The sequence below is a fragment of the Nicrophorus vespilloides genome, unplaced genomic scaffold (genome assembly GCF_001412225.1).
Source record: "Nicrophorus vespilloides isolate i.1.1-1 unplaced genomic scaffold, Nicve_v1.0, whole genome shotgun sequence".
Taxonomy (NCBI): Eukaryota; Metazoa; Arthropoda; class Insecta; order Coleoptera; family Silphidae; genus Nicrophorus; species Nicrophorus vespilloides.
In genome coordinates, this window is record NW_017097314.1 from 4,984 (window position 1) to 20,127 (window position 15,144).

General features: G+C 38.8%; 3 protein-coding genes across 4 annotated transcripts; 1 reads left to right on the plus strand and 2 right to left on the minus strand.

Moving 5' to 3' along the window:
- Positions 1-870: 870 nt before the first annotated feature.
- On the minus strand, positions 871-10,239 carry LOC108559736 (protein lava lamp-like). Its single transcript, XM_017917081.1, has 7 exons — positions 10,143-10,239; positions 9,620-9,957; positions 8,439-9,562; positions 8,299-8,382; positions 1,498-8,230; positions 1,102-1,268; positions 871-1,035 (listed from the first exon to the last, which is right to left on the minus strand). Exons 2-7 carry the CDS (start codon positions 9,946-9,948, stop codon positions 956-958), a joined length of 8,517 nt encoding a protein of 2,838 aa, XP_017772570.1. The 5' UTR covers positions 9,949-9,957; positions 10,143-10,239; the 3' UTR covers positions 871-955.
- Positions 10,240-10,672: 433 nt separating this feature from the next.
- Positions 10,673-12,060, plus strand: LOC108559738. The gene is made up of 5 exons (XM_017917085.1): positions 10,673-10,729; positions 10,782-10,908; positions 10,959-11,395; positions 11,450-11,484; positions 11,535-12,060. The coding sequence occupies exons 1-5, from the start codon at positions 10,696-10,698 to the stop codon at positions 12,027-12,029; spliced, it is 1,128 nt and encodes a 375-aa protein (XP_017772574.1). The 5' UTR covers positions 10,673-10,695; the 3' UTR covers positions 12,030-12,060.
- LOC108559737 (DNA repair endonuclease XPF) lies at positions 12,042-14,905 on the minus strand. Of its 2 annotated transcripts, XM_017917082.1 has the most exons (13): positions 14,755-14,905; positions 14,576-14,701; positions 14,385-14,521; positions 14,184-14,335; positions 13,973-14,124; positions 13,634-13,918; positions 13,405-13,581; positions 13,215-13,355; positions 12,946-13,161; positions 12,720-12,893; positions 12,525-12,665; positions 12,278-12,469; positions 12,042-12,217 (listed from the first exon to the last, which is right to left on the minus strand). In XM_017917082.1, the coding sequence occupies exons 1-13, from the start codon at positions 14,833-14,835 to the stop codon at positions 12,071-12,073; spliced, it is 2,121 nt and encodes a 706-aa protein (XP_017772571.1). In that variant the 5' UTR covers positions 14,836-14,905; the 3' UTR covers positions 12,042-12,070. The 2 variants fall into 2 exon arrangements, with proteins under 2 accessions (XP_017772571.1, XP_017772572.1); XM_017917083.1 differs by lacking the exons at positions 14,576-14,701; positions 14,755-14,905 and having other exon boundaries at positions 14,184-14,318; positions 14,385-14,462.
- Between the last annotated feature and the right edge of the window lie 239 nt (positions 14,906-15,144).

Here is a 15,144-nt window from a genome sequence, read left to right on the forward strand (position 1 = left end):
TGAACTTTATTGTGCTGACTTTCCTTCTTCCGATCAGCAATACCGCTTCTGTTTTCTCCGTCCTCTATCAGCCATCCACTCTTGGATGTTACGAATGACCAGATTTCCCTTTTCCACAAACTTCTCCTTTGTTTTTTCCACAGCGACTACTGCAAGATCATCCGCGTATCCGATAACTGTTACGCCTGTTCTATCCTTAATACGTATGCTAGATTCCATAGGTGGGGACCTAAAACAGAGCCTTGCAGCACTCCGATGGGTTGCGTAATGACAGCTGTCACCTAGTGTCAAAGGGGTGTTAACTACTTATTTACTGAATTTAACTTTAAATTCTCTCGCATAAACGATTGACGATGGAAGTAAAATACCTGGAGATGACTTGTTTTTGTATTGAATTCAATCTATATTGGTAGTGACAAATAATAGATGAGTAAACGAAATAAATGCAGTAGAATAAATACAAGCAAGATCTGCTTCGTCTCACATATTTATAGATTTATTGCATGGAAAATAAACATCGCGCATATAATTAGAGTGATGAAAAAAGTACAGGCATCAAGTTGTGTCGGCATAGTCTTCTGGGTCCGCAGATTAAGAAAAAGAAATGTGATGTAATTTCGCACAGAGCAAACAACTATATATAAAACTGGAATACATTTATTGTTATATACATCATCATTATTTCTCCACCTCATCATCTTCTTTATATTACTTTTTTTTTCTTCAATAAAACATAAATGCTGTGAACCTATATGCAAAAATAAAATTATTATGATACAAAAGTTTACACAGGAATACATAGTTATACAAAAATCATCGTAACGGAAACAAAATATCACACTGTAACTTATTTAAAATATGTTTCTTTTTTTCTTCTCGTTATATTAATATTGGTTGGTTCACTATTCTTACACTGTTGTAGGCACATAATACAGATAGGCTGTGACGTTCCGGATCAAACGTTGTTTACTTTTGGCGTGCTCTTACCCCACAGCCAATTGAGTAGAACCTTCGAAGGGCTTTGAACGTCCCGTGCTGAAAGTGGAGAAGAAATTGTTAAAAAAAAAAAAACTTGCGATCGATTCGTTTGATTGAACTTACATAATGTATAACTGGCATCGACTAGTCTCGCAGCTGCTTCTGCTGGTAACTTGGAAACATCGTCCTTGTGCTGCTGCAGAATGGACAACTGCTGGATCCTACGCATGTCCTGTTCATCCAAGATGGTCTTGTCTTTCCGATAACCGACCGATTTCAATTCGGAAAGTCTGAAAAAAATAATAAAAGAAAATAATCAGCGTGAAAATTAAGCAAACCATTTCCGGCGAGGAAAATCCTCGACTGTTATGTAAACAAAAGTAAATTTACCAGAACAACAATAACAGGAGTTATTTGTTTGACAAATTTGACTTGAGATAATGCGGAAACATTGACTCTCCGAATTAGCGCCAAATTGAAAAAAAAATAGCGATGTTTACGCAAGAGATTATGACTTACTTGTTTGCCAAGGCGCCGCCGCCTCCTCCCTCCAAGCTCTCCGCAGCCTCAGTCGCCATCTCGGTACCGGTAGCACCCAAAATAATTGCTCTACTCTTCGGTATAGCACCTAATTGGGAGACCTGCTTCGTCTGGCCGACGTTAGCCTCTTCGTCGCTTTCCTCCAACGTCCGCCTGGAACGCAAATCCTCCTTCTCTCTGATGGCATTCGACAGACGCAACTGCAGCGTATCTCTCTCCTCCAAGAGCTGCATCAGCTCCACTGTGAGCTCCTCGCAACGAACGTCCCTCTGGTGCAACATGTACAGAGCCAAATCCAATTCAGCCCTGTTCACCGGATCCGCAAGATTCTCGTCCGCTGCCGAAGAGGCTTCGTATTGCAGTTGCCTCCTGGCCGTTGACAATTCTTGCACTTCGCTGACTTCGGCAATCAGAGCATCGTAGTTGCTGCTTTTCTCGAGCAAATCGCGTTTCAACTCTTCGATGGTCAGCTGTTGACTCTCGATGATCTGCTGCAGCTCGGTAATCTCCCTCTCGGCGTATTCGATTTTCACGATGCGCTCGTTCAATTTCTCGTGCTCCTGCTGCAGATTCACCTGCAAATTGGCAATTTCCGTCTGCTGCTCCTCCAGCTGCTGCTTGTAGGCACGCAGCTCGGTTTCCGTGGAAACTAAGACTTCTTCCTTGCATCTGATTTCGTTTAATTTATCCTGGAGATCTTCGATTTCGATCATCTTTTGACTAGAAACGCATTCGATTTCTAAAGATTTCGCTTGCAGATGAGAAGCATATTCCTGCTCCCTCTCAGTAAATGCAACATTTATTCTAGCCAATTCCGCATCTCTGCATTGTAACTCGTAAGTGCATCTCTGCAATTCCACGGAATAGTTCTCGTTCAGCAGACGGGATTCCTCGATTTGTGTGTTCAACATGGAAATCTGCTGCTGGTGATTCGTCGCGCTCGCGTGTTCAGCTTGCATTTCCACTTGCATAGCACGCAATTCGTTCTCACGGTCCAAGACGCTCCTCTCCAACGTCTCTATCTTCGACTTGTATTGTTCCAGCTGCATCTTATAATCCTCCAGATATATTTCGTTCTCATTCAGCTCGTTCTGCTTCTCATGCAGTTCCAGTTGCAATGTTTTCACGACGTTTTCCGTATCCGAGCTGCTGGCTATTTGCGTGTTCAGCTCTTTGATGGTTTCATCCTGTCTAGCAATTGCGTCCTCTTTGATGACGACCGTTTGACGCAACTCATCCGACTCCAATTCAAGCTCCTGGATTCTCTCGCTCAGTTGCATAATTTTCTCGTTCAGCAGTTGTATCTTGGCCTCCCTCTCCTCGTGCAGCTCTTCAACGTCCTTGGCCTTTTTAGCGGCCTCCTCGATATTCAGATTCAACTGTTGGATAATCGCCATGTAATTATTACTCTGCACGTGTGCGCTATCGATTTCCGTCTGTTTCTCCTGCAGGACACGCGTCAGATCATTGATTTGATGCTGCTTCTCTAGCACCTCCTTCTGCAATGCCGTCATCTTCTCTATTTCATTTCTGATCTCATCATCGACGTTTTTCTTCAGCTCGTTGTTTTCGTTCACCATCGCGTTGTACTTGCCTTCCCACGAGTCGAGGTCATTGCGTAACTTCTGTTCAGTTTGCACGAATTCCTTTTCTCTCATATCCACGTGCATCTTCCAACTTTCAGCGACGTCGTTGCCTCTCTGCTCCACGTGCTGCGACCATTCCAACTGCAATTGCTCGAGCCTCGATTGATAATCATTTTCCAGATTCTCTAGTTTTCTTTGCAACTCCAGGATTTTGTCCTCGAGTTCCTGAACCAAACTACTATGTTCATCTCCCAATGCATCAAGCCTCTTCTGCTCTTCCGCTGCAGCAAGTAAATTAGATTTATCATTTTCCAAAACGCTCACTTGAGCTACAAATTCTTCCTTCAATTTCTGCAAATTTACAATTTCATTATCTCTATCTTCGAGTTTAATATTCAATTCGTTCGAGTTTTCATCCAGCCGCTGAATATTTCCCTGAAGCATTTCAATTTCCCTCAAGTATTCACTTTCTTTATTACGTAAATCCTCAATCTTCATTAATAAATCCCGTTTTTCTTGAGCAAAAGCCTCTTCGTTTTCTTGCAATTTACTAACTTCCACCATGTTACTCGTTGCGGACTCCAAAAGTTCTACTAAATTCTGTTTTTCTTGCAACGCATTCTGCAACGACGCTTTTACCACATTCAATTCTTCGTTCTCTTGTACATTCCTCACTTCAATCATATTATTCTTTTCCGACTCCAGGTGTTGCAATAAATTATCTTTCTCTTGCAACGTCGTCTTCAGCACTTTCAATTCTTCGAAAAGCGTGGTCTTCTCGAATTCAACGACTTCTAACTGCGATTTAAATTCGGCTAACATGTCCACCTCAAATGATAAATCTTTATTCTTTTCCAGCAATTCCAATTTCTCGATTTCCAAACTGTCAATGTTGTCTTTAATTTTTGTTTGCAACTCTTCGATCATGATATTGCATTCCATAACACATGCCTCCAACTGCGTGCGCTTCACGTAGTTCATTTGCAACTGTTGTGTGACCTCGTTCATTTTCTCTTGAGTGGTTGTTAACTCGTTCAACAATTCGTTGTTTTTCTGAAGCAAAGCGTTAAATTCGGTCTCCGTTTTCATGTTCTCCGAAATAGGTTCCATGGATTTGGCTCTCTGAGCTTCCTTCAGCAACGTTCTCTGCTCCTCGAGAATAGATTGTAGTTCTTCGTTATCGATGCTCAATTCGTTGATAACATCATTTAACTCTTTAATTTTCAATTCGTGGGCAGGTGATCCTTGATCGGTCGTTTGTTGGGTTGCTGTATTCGATGTTTCGAAAGAGTCCGTGTCCCACTCGAACTTTTCCAATTTTTCGGCCAGTTCTCGATTACGCCTCTGCCAAGCCATCACTTCGATGTCCTGTTTTTCCTTCATCTCGACCATCCTTTCGTTAGCGGAGGTCAAAACATCGACCCTCTTCAGGATATTAGCTTTCTCTAATTTTTCTTTTTCAAATTCTGCAATGATCTCCTTCAACTTCTTCTCAGACGTTTCCAACTGTGACTTCAGTTCATCGACCATGGCATCCTCTAAATCTTTGAAACCAACGTCGCTGCTATTGGCAGACTTCAATTTGGCAGTCAACTGGTCGTTCTTTACTTTGAACTCCTTTAATTTCTTAAGCAATTTTCCTGATTTTACTTGCGACTGCTTCAGCTCTTCCATATTACTCTCACGCTCTACCTCAAGCACCATAACGTTGGCTTCCAACTCTTTGATTCTCTGCGTGTAATAAGCAGCACCGTTTCCGACATTTTCCATGTGCTCTTGCTCCAATTTCGCCTCCTCTGCTCCCCATGCCCAACCGTCGTCGTTCTCACCGAAAGCGTTCATATTCTGGTTTTCCGGCTGACACACGTAAGCCTTTCTGGCGACGCAAACTTCTTCGACGACTGGTTGCATTTGTTGTAAATCTGCTTTAACTTCTGCTGATATAGCGATTTCACCGCCCTGCTGAATTTGAGACTCCAATTCGACGAATCCTCTTTTTTCCTTCTCGTACAGCACCTTAGTTAATTCGCTGGACATTTGATGGCATTCCATCAGTGCATTTTCTTTTTCCTTCTCCGCCGTGAACAACATGAACTCCAAACTCTTGATTTTATCATGTAAAGATTGCACGTCTTGTTCGGTTTGTGGTTGTTCGGTGACAAAGTCGAACGGATTTTGAGAAAGTACCGGCCAATCGATTTTATTCTCTTTCTTTGTTGTAAATTCTTCGATCTTCTTTTCCAATTGATCATTTCTAGTCATCACCAAAAGAGAGTTCTCTTCGACATGTTTTAACATATTCTTAGCGAAATCTAATTGAGTCTTAACTTCGTGCATCTCCTCTATTTCAGCTGACATGTTATTCTTGTCGGCTTCGACAGTCTGCAATTTACTGCTAGTTTCTTCTAGATTATTCAACAACATTTGATATTCCGTCTGCAGAACAGAATACTTGGTCGTGATGTCATTGTACTCGATTTGTTGCTGATCAAGTTTTTCATTTAAAACCGCGATTTTCGCGCTGAATTCCTCTTGCATTTGAGTCCACGAATTTTTCTGATCGTTCATCATCTCGCATTCTTCCAGCAGTTTCTTTCTCTCCAAATTGAATTCCTGGATCTGTTCTTGAAGTTCATTTTCATTCTTCTCGGATTCCGACTTCATGTTCTCCAAACTATTTTGTAGTTTGTGCACTTCAATCTCCAAATGATTCACAGAGTTCTTCAGAGATTCATTTTCTTCAGAAACCTTACCAACATCTTCCACTTCTTCGTTAGAGCTCTTCAATTGAGTTTCCAATAATGTTATTGATTTTCTAAGTTGCTCGTTCTCTTCTAATAAATGTTGCTTCTTCGCTTGCAACTCTTGATTTTCATCTAATGTTTCATTCAGGCGATCGTTGAACAACTTATCTTTTTTTATCAACGCATTCAATCGTTCTTCGATGTTGGCCTCCTTGATTGAAGCTTCGACTACGCAACTCTCTTTTTCTTCGAGTTGCATTCCCAATTGGATAGCCTTTCCTTCCAAACTCAATCGTCTTTCTTCAACTTTCGATAAACCTTCTTCCAAACGATTCACTCTATCTTTGTAGTTATTCAGCTCGTCGTTCTGCGATTCTATGAATAACTCCAACTCTTTGATTTTCATTTGCAACGCGTTGGAGTTAGCATCAGTTTCGTACCTCAAAGATTCCAATTGTTCGTTCAAGGTAATTATTCTTTCATCTCTATTATTCAATTCAGCGTTAAGACTATTATTGCTGCTCAACTTCATAGCCTCGATTTCATTGCGGAAGGAATTAATTTCAGTTTCATATTCTCTAACAACGTTTTGCAAGTCCTCTACTTGGGCAGTGTATGCACTGATTTCAGACATCAAACCAGAATTCGTTGATTTCAATGATTCATTATCCGAATCCAATTGCTCAATTTTCAATTTCCACTCGCTCTCCTTTTCATTGGTAATTTCTTCCTTCTCCTTCTTCTCGTTCATCCACTTCTCCGAGACATCATTGTATTTAGTTTCGAGCTCTTTGTAATCCAACGTTTTCTTTTTCAGATTTGCTGCAATCTTCTTCATTTTCTCTAGCTGATCTCTATTCTTCTTCTCCAACTCTTGCACTTTACCTTCGAGTGGCTGCAGCGATCCGCTGTTCTGATCAATTTGTTTCTGCAGTTGAACGAATTTCAATTTCATTTCTTCGTGCTTTTGATTAAATGTACTTGCTTGCTCTTTCAACTTTGATTCGCATTCCTCCGATATCTGATCCTTTTCCCGTTTCACTTGCTTGATCTCATCATCCTTGCAATCGAGCAAATGTTCAGTTTCCAGGATTTTGTTGTTCAACTGTTTCAACTCTTCGGTGAGCGATTTAATGGTATCCGAATTCGCCTGCAGTTCTTGGTCATACTTTTGCATTTGATCTAGATTTTCGCTGAGAATAGATTTCAACTCTTCCACTTGTTCCGACATGAAAGTTAATTCAACACGTTTGTTCTCTTCCAACTTGTTGATAGCGTCGAGCAATTGAGCTTCTTCATTCTTGTAATTCTTCATTTCAATTTCCATATCGCTCAGTTTATTCTTTTGCTCATTAATGATAACTTCGTATTCTTTCAGGTTAACATTATTCGTTTCCATGGTAGATTTGTAGTTATGAATCTCTTCCAAGTTGTTTCTTAATTTAGATTCTAAATCGCTAATGCACTGTTTCAGTTCATTCTGATCATCGATCTTCTCGGATTCGTTTTTCAGTGTTTCGTTCTCTTTCAGTAAATGCGTGTACTGTTTCTGCAATGATTCCAATTCGCTGCGAATTGCAACCGATTCATCATCTGCACTTTGATTGGCTTGTAGTTTCATGTACAAGTCTTCGATTTCTTTCTTTTGATCTTCAATCATAGATTTATACTTTTCCAATTCATCAGTTTTAGCAGTAAGGGTTTTTTCCACCTCTTCCATTCCGGTCAACTTCTCGTCTAATTCTTCCTTCTCAGTTTGCAGCTGCTCATAGGTTTCAACTAAGACGTCACGATTATTCTCGACCTCCTTGATTCGGAATGTAAGTTGGTTGTTCTCTTGTGTAAGTTGCTCCATCTTCTCCATTACCTCTTTCCTTTCCACAGTGAACAACTCGATACGTTGCAGCAGCTCCGAAGTTTCTTCCGTCAATTGGTTTACACTCTCGTTCAATTCCGGATTATCCTCGAGCTGTTCCATGTTTTTACTCATTATGTTCTTCTGATAAGCCTCCAGTTCCAACTTCTCTTGCTGCGTCAAGTTCTCGACTATTTCTATGCTCTCCGCAGAAGATACCTTCTCTGCACTTAATTTCTCTAGTCTGTCTATCAACTCCATATTCTCCTGCAGATAATTCTCCAATTTACTATTAATCTCCTGCTTCTCCTTCGACAAGACCTCGATTTTCGACTTGAGTTCCTTATTTTCTTGCAAAATCAGAGCTTTTCCTTCCAACATCTCTTGTTGTTCCCTCTCCATTTTCTCCAATTGCTCTTCGAATTGAACGGACGTCAAATCAGATTGAATCTTATCGCTGCGCGCATTCGACAAAGTTTCCACTCTAGAAGTTAGAGAATTCATTTGCTCTTCGTTCTCTTGAATAACTAAAAGAATAAAACAAAACCGTAAATTCAGTTGATTTTATAAATTATATAAATCAAAAATAAATTACCATTCTCGAGTTTCAAAATTAATTCGTTTTTCACAGAAATCGTCTCCAGATGTTCTTTTATCTTTGCCTCAAACTCTTCCAAATCTGCAAATTAAAACAATTATTTTTCTTTAAATATAAATTTTTGTAATTTTTTTTACCATTTGATTGCAATTGCATCTGTCCTTTCTCCTCTTCCAATTCGGCAATTTTCTGGGTAAGTTTAGAGTTCTCCGATTCGACTTTGACTAGTTCAGCGTTAACGTTACTGATCTTCTTGAAATCGTCGATTTTCTTATTCAATTCTTTCAATTTACTCTTGTGCTGCGCTTTGACTTTAATCATATTCTTGTTAGAATCATCGAGCTGCTTTTTCAAAGCCTGCAAATCAGCGCCGCTGGATTCGGTGGAACTCCTAAGCTGTTTAATGATATTGTTAGATTCTTCCTTCTCCTTCTTTAGATCTTCAATGGTGGTGTTATATTCTTTAACGGTTTTGTCATACTCTTCAACGCTCTTCTCCAGCTCCTTAATTGTCTTCTCCAACAAGGTAATCTGTTCGGAGTTATCTTCAACAGGTCTACCTGATTTGCTTCTACCGCGCTTATTTCTTTTACCATTCCTCGATGGAGAATTCCTCGGGGATTCGTTGCTTTGAAGCTTCCTATTCATTTCTTCCAATTCCGCAATCTTTTCTCGCAATTTCAAATCGTTCTCACCGCTTTCTTTATAAGTATCCAATTCTTTGCTTAATTCCGTTTTACTTGCTACAAGACTATCGTTCTCACTTTTCAATTGGCATATCTCGACGTTCTTCTCGTCCAACAGATTCTGAAGTTTGCAGTTTTCCTCTTTCATATCCTCCTCCAATTTGATAAAATTGGTTTGCATTTTCCGCATCTGCTCTTTAGTATCGTCCAACGTATCCAAAGTAGTTTTGCTCTTTTTGCTTAGGTTTTCCGACATCAAAGTGATTGCTTTAGTTCTGGCATCAATAACGGAATCCTTCTCTTTTAGATTCTCCTGAAGATCTAAAACATTTGCCTCCAATTTAGACATTTTCATGTTCATCTCAGTTATTCTTTTGTCTTTGTTTAAAAGGATATTGTAAAGCTCTTGCGAACTTGCACTTGGACTGTAGTCTACTCTATCTTCTATTAGAGATATATTTAAGGGAGTCGTTGATTGACTAATGAAATGCTGGGAATCATCCAGTTGAGCCTTCATCTGCAACACCCTTTGCTCCACACCTTTCTGACTCTTTCCCCTCTCAGCCAACTTTACCCTACAATTGAATTAATTGTTAACTTTCTCTATAAACAAATTATCAAATACAACATACTTGTTTTGCTCTATTTGTTGCCTTAGTAAGAGCATCTTTTCACTCGAAGGAGTGTCTATGGTTTTCCTTGCAATGTCTTTAGCACCACCCTCCTTGTTTTGGTTCCTCTTTGCCCTCGCATTCATCTTGGTAAGAGTGTTTGCATATTCTGCCACCTTCTCCTGGGTCACACTTGTTTGATCATCCTTCCTCAGCATCTCCTTCAATTGTGCTATTAATGTCTGCTGGTGCTCGAACTGATCTTTCAGGTCATTCAATTCCTGATTGCCCGAATGCTCTGCGACCCCAGGGCCAGACCCACCTGGGTCCTCTGATGGACCCTGTGACATATTCGTTACCTGCACAAATACACAGCTTTAGAAATCCATCTACCATTTACTTGGTTATATTGAAATTTTGGTTATAGTATAAAAAACAACAGATGCACATTGATATCGTACTGTAGACGTTGCATAGAATAGATTAAATTTGAACTCTAATAGAAGTTACAGATGTTTTCAATTGAAACTAGGGCACAATTTACCTAATTTTGGCGATAAATTAAATAACATAGATTATATATGTCATATGTCACCCAAACAGTACACGTACACTTGACTTGACGTATATTCAGGGACGATGTCGTGTTTCAGCCAACTAAACTACTTATTCTAGCGCCATCTATCACTTATCTCATACACTTCATAAGCTTAACAAGAGCAGAATAGATGACAAAAATGGAAAATATAAGAAAAGTATTGCTTTTTAGATTCTTATTGAGATTTATATCAATTTATTTATGATATAAATGATCACAGCCACACGGCTACGGCCGCCCTCTTTTTAAATTTCGTATGCTTCGTCAATGAAACCACCATAAAATAAACAAAATTTAAACAATTTGTATTATTTCCTAGTATAAAAACAAAGCATTTAGTATTTATTAGTTGGTATATAAATAACGCCAAACTTTAAACAATTCTAATACAAATAATTCATTAGTTTGTACTATTAATTGAAACAGTTACAAAATGGAAAGTAAATCGCAGACTTCTAGTAACTGGAGTTGTTTGATTGAAGAAAGGAACAAATTAAACATGAAAATACTCGAGGATAGTATTTATATAAAATGTAAGAAATTAGCAAATTATTTATGATAATCTTAAATATTAATTATTTTCAGTATACAAAGAGAAAAGCGCTGAACTTCAGAAGAAGATTGAAAGCAGGAAGAGAGAAATGAAACTGATGAATGATCATCTTGCTGTAATGAAGCCACAAGTGGAATTCATGAGAAATGAGAACGAAAGGTTGTTGCATTTTATAAGAGATTAGAAAACAAAATATCAATTAATTTCAGGAATTTGGAGAGGATTCCCTTGTTGCAGAAAATTGCGAGGCAATTGGAGGAAGCGAATGTTTTAAAAGAAGCAAAGATGAAAGTTGAGATTTCCGAAATCGAAGAAGCGTCGTTAAGATGTAAACTGCAGTATAGGAGATTGGAGGAAGAGTACCAGAACAGAACGCCGGGTTACAAGGAGTTAAAGGAAACCCAAATCGAGTTGATGAAGTTGGAATTTGAAGAGAAGCTTATGGAGCAGCACAAGCAAGACGAGAAGCAACGAGCGATTCTCCAGAAAGACATTAACGATAGATTACGAAATATAGCGGTCGTCGAATTCGCGAAAAAATACGTTGCTTATAAGAACAACGAGAAACTCGTTGCGGAAATTAAGGAGAAGAGTGAAGCTTGCGAGGTGCTCATGCAGCAATATCAAGAGCGTCTCTCAAAGTCTGGTAATTTTGTAGCTTAGATTTATGATCTCAGGGATTTACTTGAATTTGTTGCAGATAGTAGGATGTTCCAGTTAAACATTGATCCTAAGGTATATATTTTTTGTTTGTTTGTTGCATATAAAAATTATATTGTTTGCAGTTACCAAAGCGTTTCTTGGAAATTGAGGAACTGCAACAACGGAAGGTGATTTGCGTGGATTGGAAAGCGGAATCGTTTCGGAAAGTTCCCGATAAAATGGAAAATCCGACACCGAAATCAATTGGAAAGCCTTCTACTCCGGTCAAGGAAAAGCTTCCTGCTCCATTCAAAATACCGCAAACTGTCGTCGCTCCTAAAGAAACTGTCACGGAAACTGCAGCGATGAAGATGTCACAGGAAAAACCATTGGTTGAAATCATCCACCAACACATAATTCCTCCAACTTTGGAATCGTCGAACTTGGTGCAGCAGTACGATGATCAAATTGATATGCTGCAAACGTTGAACATTTCTCCAACTAGGAGCTACAATGATATAGATGTACCAATGAATTTCGACGATAGTTTCAGAGGATCTCAATACGCGTTGCAATCGCCAATTCCAGCAGAATCCAAAGACGAACGCAAATCCGACAACTTTGTATTCAATTTTTAAAATGAGATTGTCTACAAGTTGAATTGTTTATTCAAATTCATTTACTTTTTGCAGAATTTAAATTTGTTTTTGAGCTTTCCCTTGGTTTTCATTTGGTCCTGGGCGACCGGTATTTGGTGGCTTTCGTGTAGGATCGAGTAGAACAAATCGACGTCAGCCGAATTACCGAGGACATCTTTCAGCTCTTCCTGAAAATAAGTAAGAAAATAAATGACCTATTATTGAAATTATTCAAGTATAGTTAATACCTTAGTGGCTTTCGAAGCTTCGCTCATGTTCTTGTAACGCCTCAGGAAAATGTCGATGTTCTTCGAGGTGATTCCCGGCAACTTTTGCACGAAATCGTAGATGCTCGTATTGTATTTAGTTTCAATTACATCGACGTCTTGTTCACTGCCTATCGCGTTAGCGTACTCTATATCAGGTTGATCCTTACCTTCCTGTAATATATAAGAGTGTAAAGACGATTACATAATAAAATTGAAGAAATACAACCTTTAGCTCCTCAAATAGTTGAGCAGACGCGTACGGGCTCGGACTCCAGATTATCTTCAATTTAGGGAAATGCAGCGTCAGCAGCAGCAGTTTCTGCTGTATTTCGAAGCTATTTTCATCACTAGAAATCATATAATTACTCTGAAAATTATTAATTAATAAAATCATTTTTTTAAAGGAGATATTACAATTTACCTGCCAAGAGAATTGTTTGTTCTGATCGAACTCAATTAAAAGCATCGGCCTAGTATAATATCGGCTCATTTGAGTGCACTGAGTATACAATCTACCGGAATTTAGAGACCCCACCAAATCTGAAAGACTTTTACGCTCAACGCAAATATCTTTAGTTAAAATGTAATCGCCGACCTTAAAAAGAAATTAATTAAAATCTAATCTAATTGAATCAATTTTCTATTACTGTTATGGTCAATGGTTCGATTTCCATTCCTCTCTTATGGATCAAAGCAGGCAACTCGCTTCGGAACTCTCGCATATCAACGATCACAACTTTCTTGACTTCGGGTGTTTCCGTTGCTCCGCCCTTTCTCGTGTTAACCTCCGCCTCTTTGACATCCCTTTGCAATGCCAAACACTGATCGGTCTTTCCATCTTGATCCTCAGGTACCACCATTGTCTAAAATATTAATTTAACAAAGATACAGTAATTAAAAAAAATAAATTACTAACAGATTTCGTTTCAATCAGATACTCGAAAGCCTTCTTCTCGCGCCTCAAAGAAGTCAAATAACTTTGCTCCTCGACAGTCTCTCCGTGTATCAAGAAATAAACTTTTAACGAAGACTTCTTTTGCCTCCGAGCCTCGTACAACTGAAAAGATGAATATTAGTAATAAACAATAATGTAAACAAAATAATACCTCAATTTGTCGGATAGCTGTAATATTACTATGATACATGATGATAAAATTCGGTTTAATTTCATCCAAAGTTCTCAGCAGTGAAAGGAAATTGTCCGAGTGTTTAAAAGTTTGTATGAGAATCGTGGGCGCTTTCTTTTTGCCTTCCAACAGTTGCGTGAAATTCATATTTTCCATCTAAAAAAATATACAAATTGAACTTAACAAAAAAAAAAATGTGTATATTTACCTCAGGGAATGGTTCAAATGTGACGTCGTTGTCTTCGGCAGCGTCTTCAATATCCTCGGAAAGAAAATTGGAAGTAAGAGATAAAATGTAAGAGTCTTTCATGGATTCCAGCTCTTCAACCTCAGAATTGTTGAGTTTACTTTTCTTCGATTCTTTGGATGAAACGCTTTGCGAGAGTGTTTGCGATAGTTCACAATCCTGGTATTCTGTGCTGACTGCTGTGAACTTGAGTTCCTTCTGCAGCGCCATCAGCAGCAAGTAATGATTCGCTCCTTGCGTTAAGAACTGTTAACAATCGTCAATTATCAATAGGGAAATAGGGAATAAAATAGGTATAACCTGATTCAGTTGATAACACGTCTTCGCGTCCTGGCATAAAATTAAAACATTGGTATTCTCATCTCCGCTCAGTGTTTTTATTTCGTTGGGAATTTCCACTTTCAGAATTTCCATTAGCGATTTCCATTTTGGACAATATTCAGGTTTTAGTTCTATTGACGCAAATTATTTTTAAATCGAAAAAGCAGGTAAATGTAACAAGATTAATTACCTTTCTTAGTGTTAAAGACTAAAGCTGCGGCATTAGCGAATAACTGGTTCGCTGGTTCCATCAGCACCCAAAGTGAGGTCTGAGCGTACTCGAGAGTCCTATAAGTCATCAGCGTGGTGTAGAAGCTCACTGGATCTGAGTAGAAGAGCGATCTAATATGAATTCAATAGATAAATTCGACTTCTCCATTATTAAACTCACATCAGCAAATGCCTGAGAATTTTCAAATCCGCAATCAACTGTTTGCTCTTCGAACTCAGCTGATTCCAAATGCAATCCAATTGCGACTGCAGCACCTTATGGAAATTCTTCACCAAACAATTCTCGACCGTGATTTGCTGAAAATATTATATAATTATTATCATTAGTTAATTCTTAACAAATTAATGTACTTGAAGCTCCAAAGTTCGATTTATTCTCTTCAATTCTTTAACAGATAGATTCATCAAATCCAATAGGTTCGTCTGTATTTTACTCATCTTCTCCGAAATCGGTATATGCAATTCAATCACTTGTGGCTGCAAATATACGTATTAAAATGATCAAGAGGAGCATTTTTTAGAAATATTACCTCATGCTTTTTCAAACTTTGTATCACGGACGAATGGAACCGAGGCCAAATGTACAATTCTTTAACAAAAATCGTGCGCATTACACGTTCCACATGTCCAAATCCCACTGTGAAACTCTGAGCGCTATTCGTGAAACCTTTGATAAAACCAGTCTTAAAATAAATTTAAATTAAACAACATCTTCATACCCGGTGGCAATCGCAAGCCGAAATCGACAATCGAAATCCCCGTCTATTGAAATCCCGACTATATCAAAATCCCGACGTTCAAAATCCAGAGTGTATCGAAATCCCGGCTGGCTCAAAATACCGACGTTCGAAATCCCGGCTGTATTGAAATCCCGACTATAACAAAATCCCGACGTTCGAAATCCCGGTTGGCTCAAAATC

Coding starts and splice junctions, on each gene's coding strand:
- LOC108559736 (XM_017917081.1), bottom strand. CDS start 9,948: ATGTCACAGGGTCCATCAGAGGACCCAGGTGGGTCTGGCCCTGGGGTC. Junction 8,231..8,298: donor AATTTTGAAACTCGAGAATG/GTAATTTATTTT, acceptor TTATTCTTTTAG/TTATTCAAGAGAACGAAGAG. Junction 1,269..1,497: donor GGCGGCGCCTTGGCAAACAA/GTAAGTCATAAT, acceptor TATTTTTTTCAG/ACTTTCCGAATTGAAATCGG.
- LOC108559738 (XM_017917085.1), top strand. CDS start 10,696: ATGAAAATACTCGAGGATAGTATTTATATAAAAT. Junction 10,909..10,958: donor ATGAGAAATGAGAACGAAAG/GTTGTTGCATTT, acceptor AATTAATTTCAG/GAATTTGGAGAGGATTCCCT. Junction 11,485..11,534: donor AGTTAAACATTGATCCTAAG/GTATATATTTTT, acceptor TATTGTTTGCAG/TTACCAAAGCGTTTCTTGGA.
- LOC108559737 (XM_017917082.1), bottom strand. CDS start 14,835: ATGCGCACGATTTTTGTTAAAGAATTGTACATTTGGCCTCGGTTCCAT. Junction 14,522..14,575: donor ATCGAACTTTGGAGCTTCAA/GTACATTAATTT, acceptor TAATATTTTCAG/CAAATCACGGTCGAGAATTG. Junction 13,582..13,633: donor CATTTGAACCATTCCCTGAG/GTAAATATACAC, acceptor ATATTTTTTTAG/ATGGAAAATATGAATTTCAC.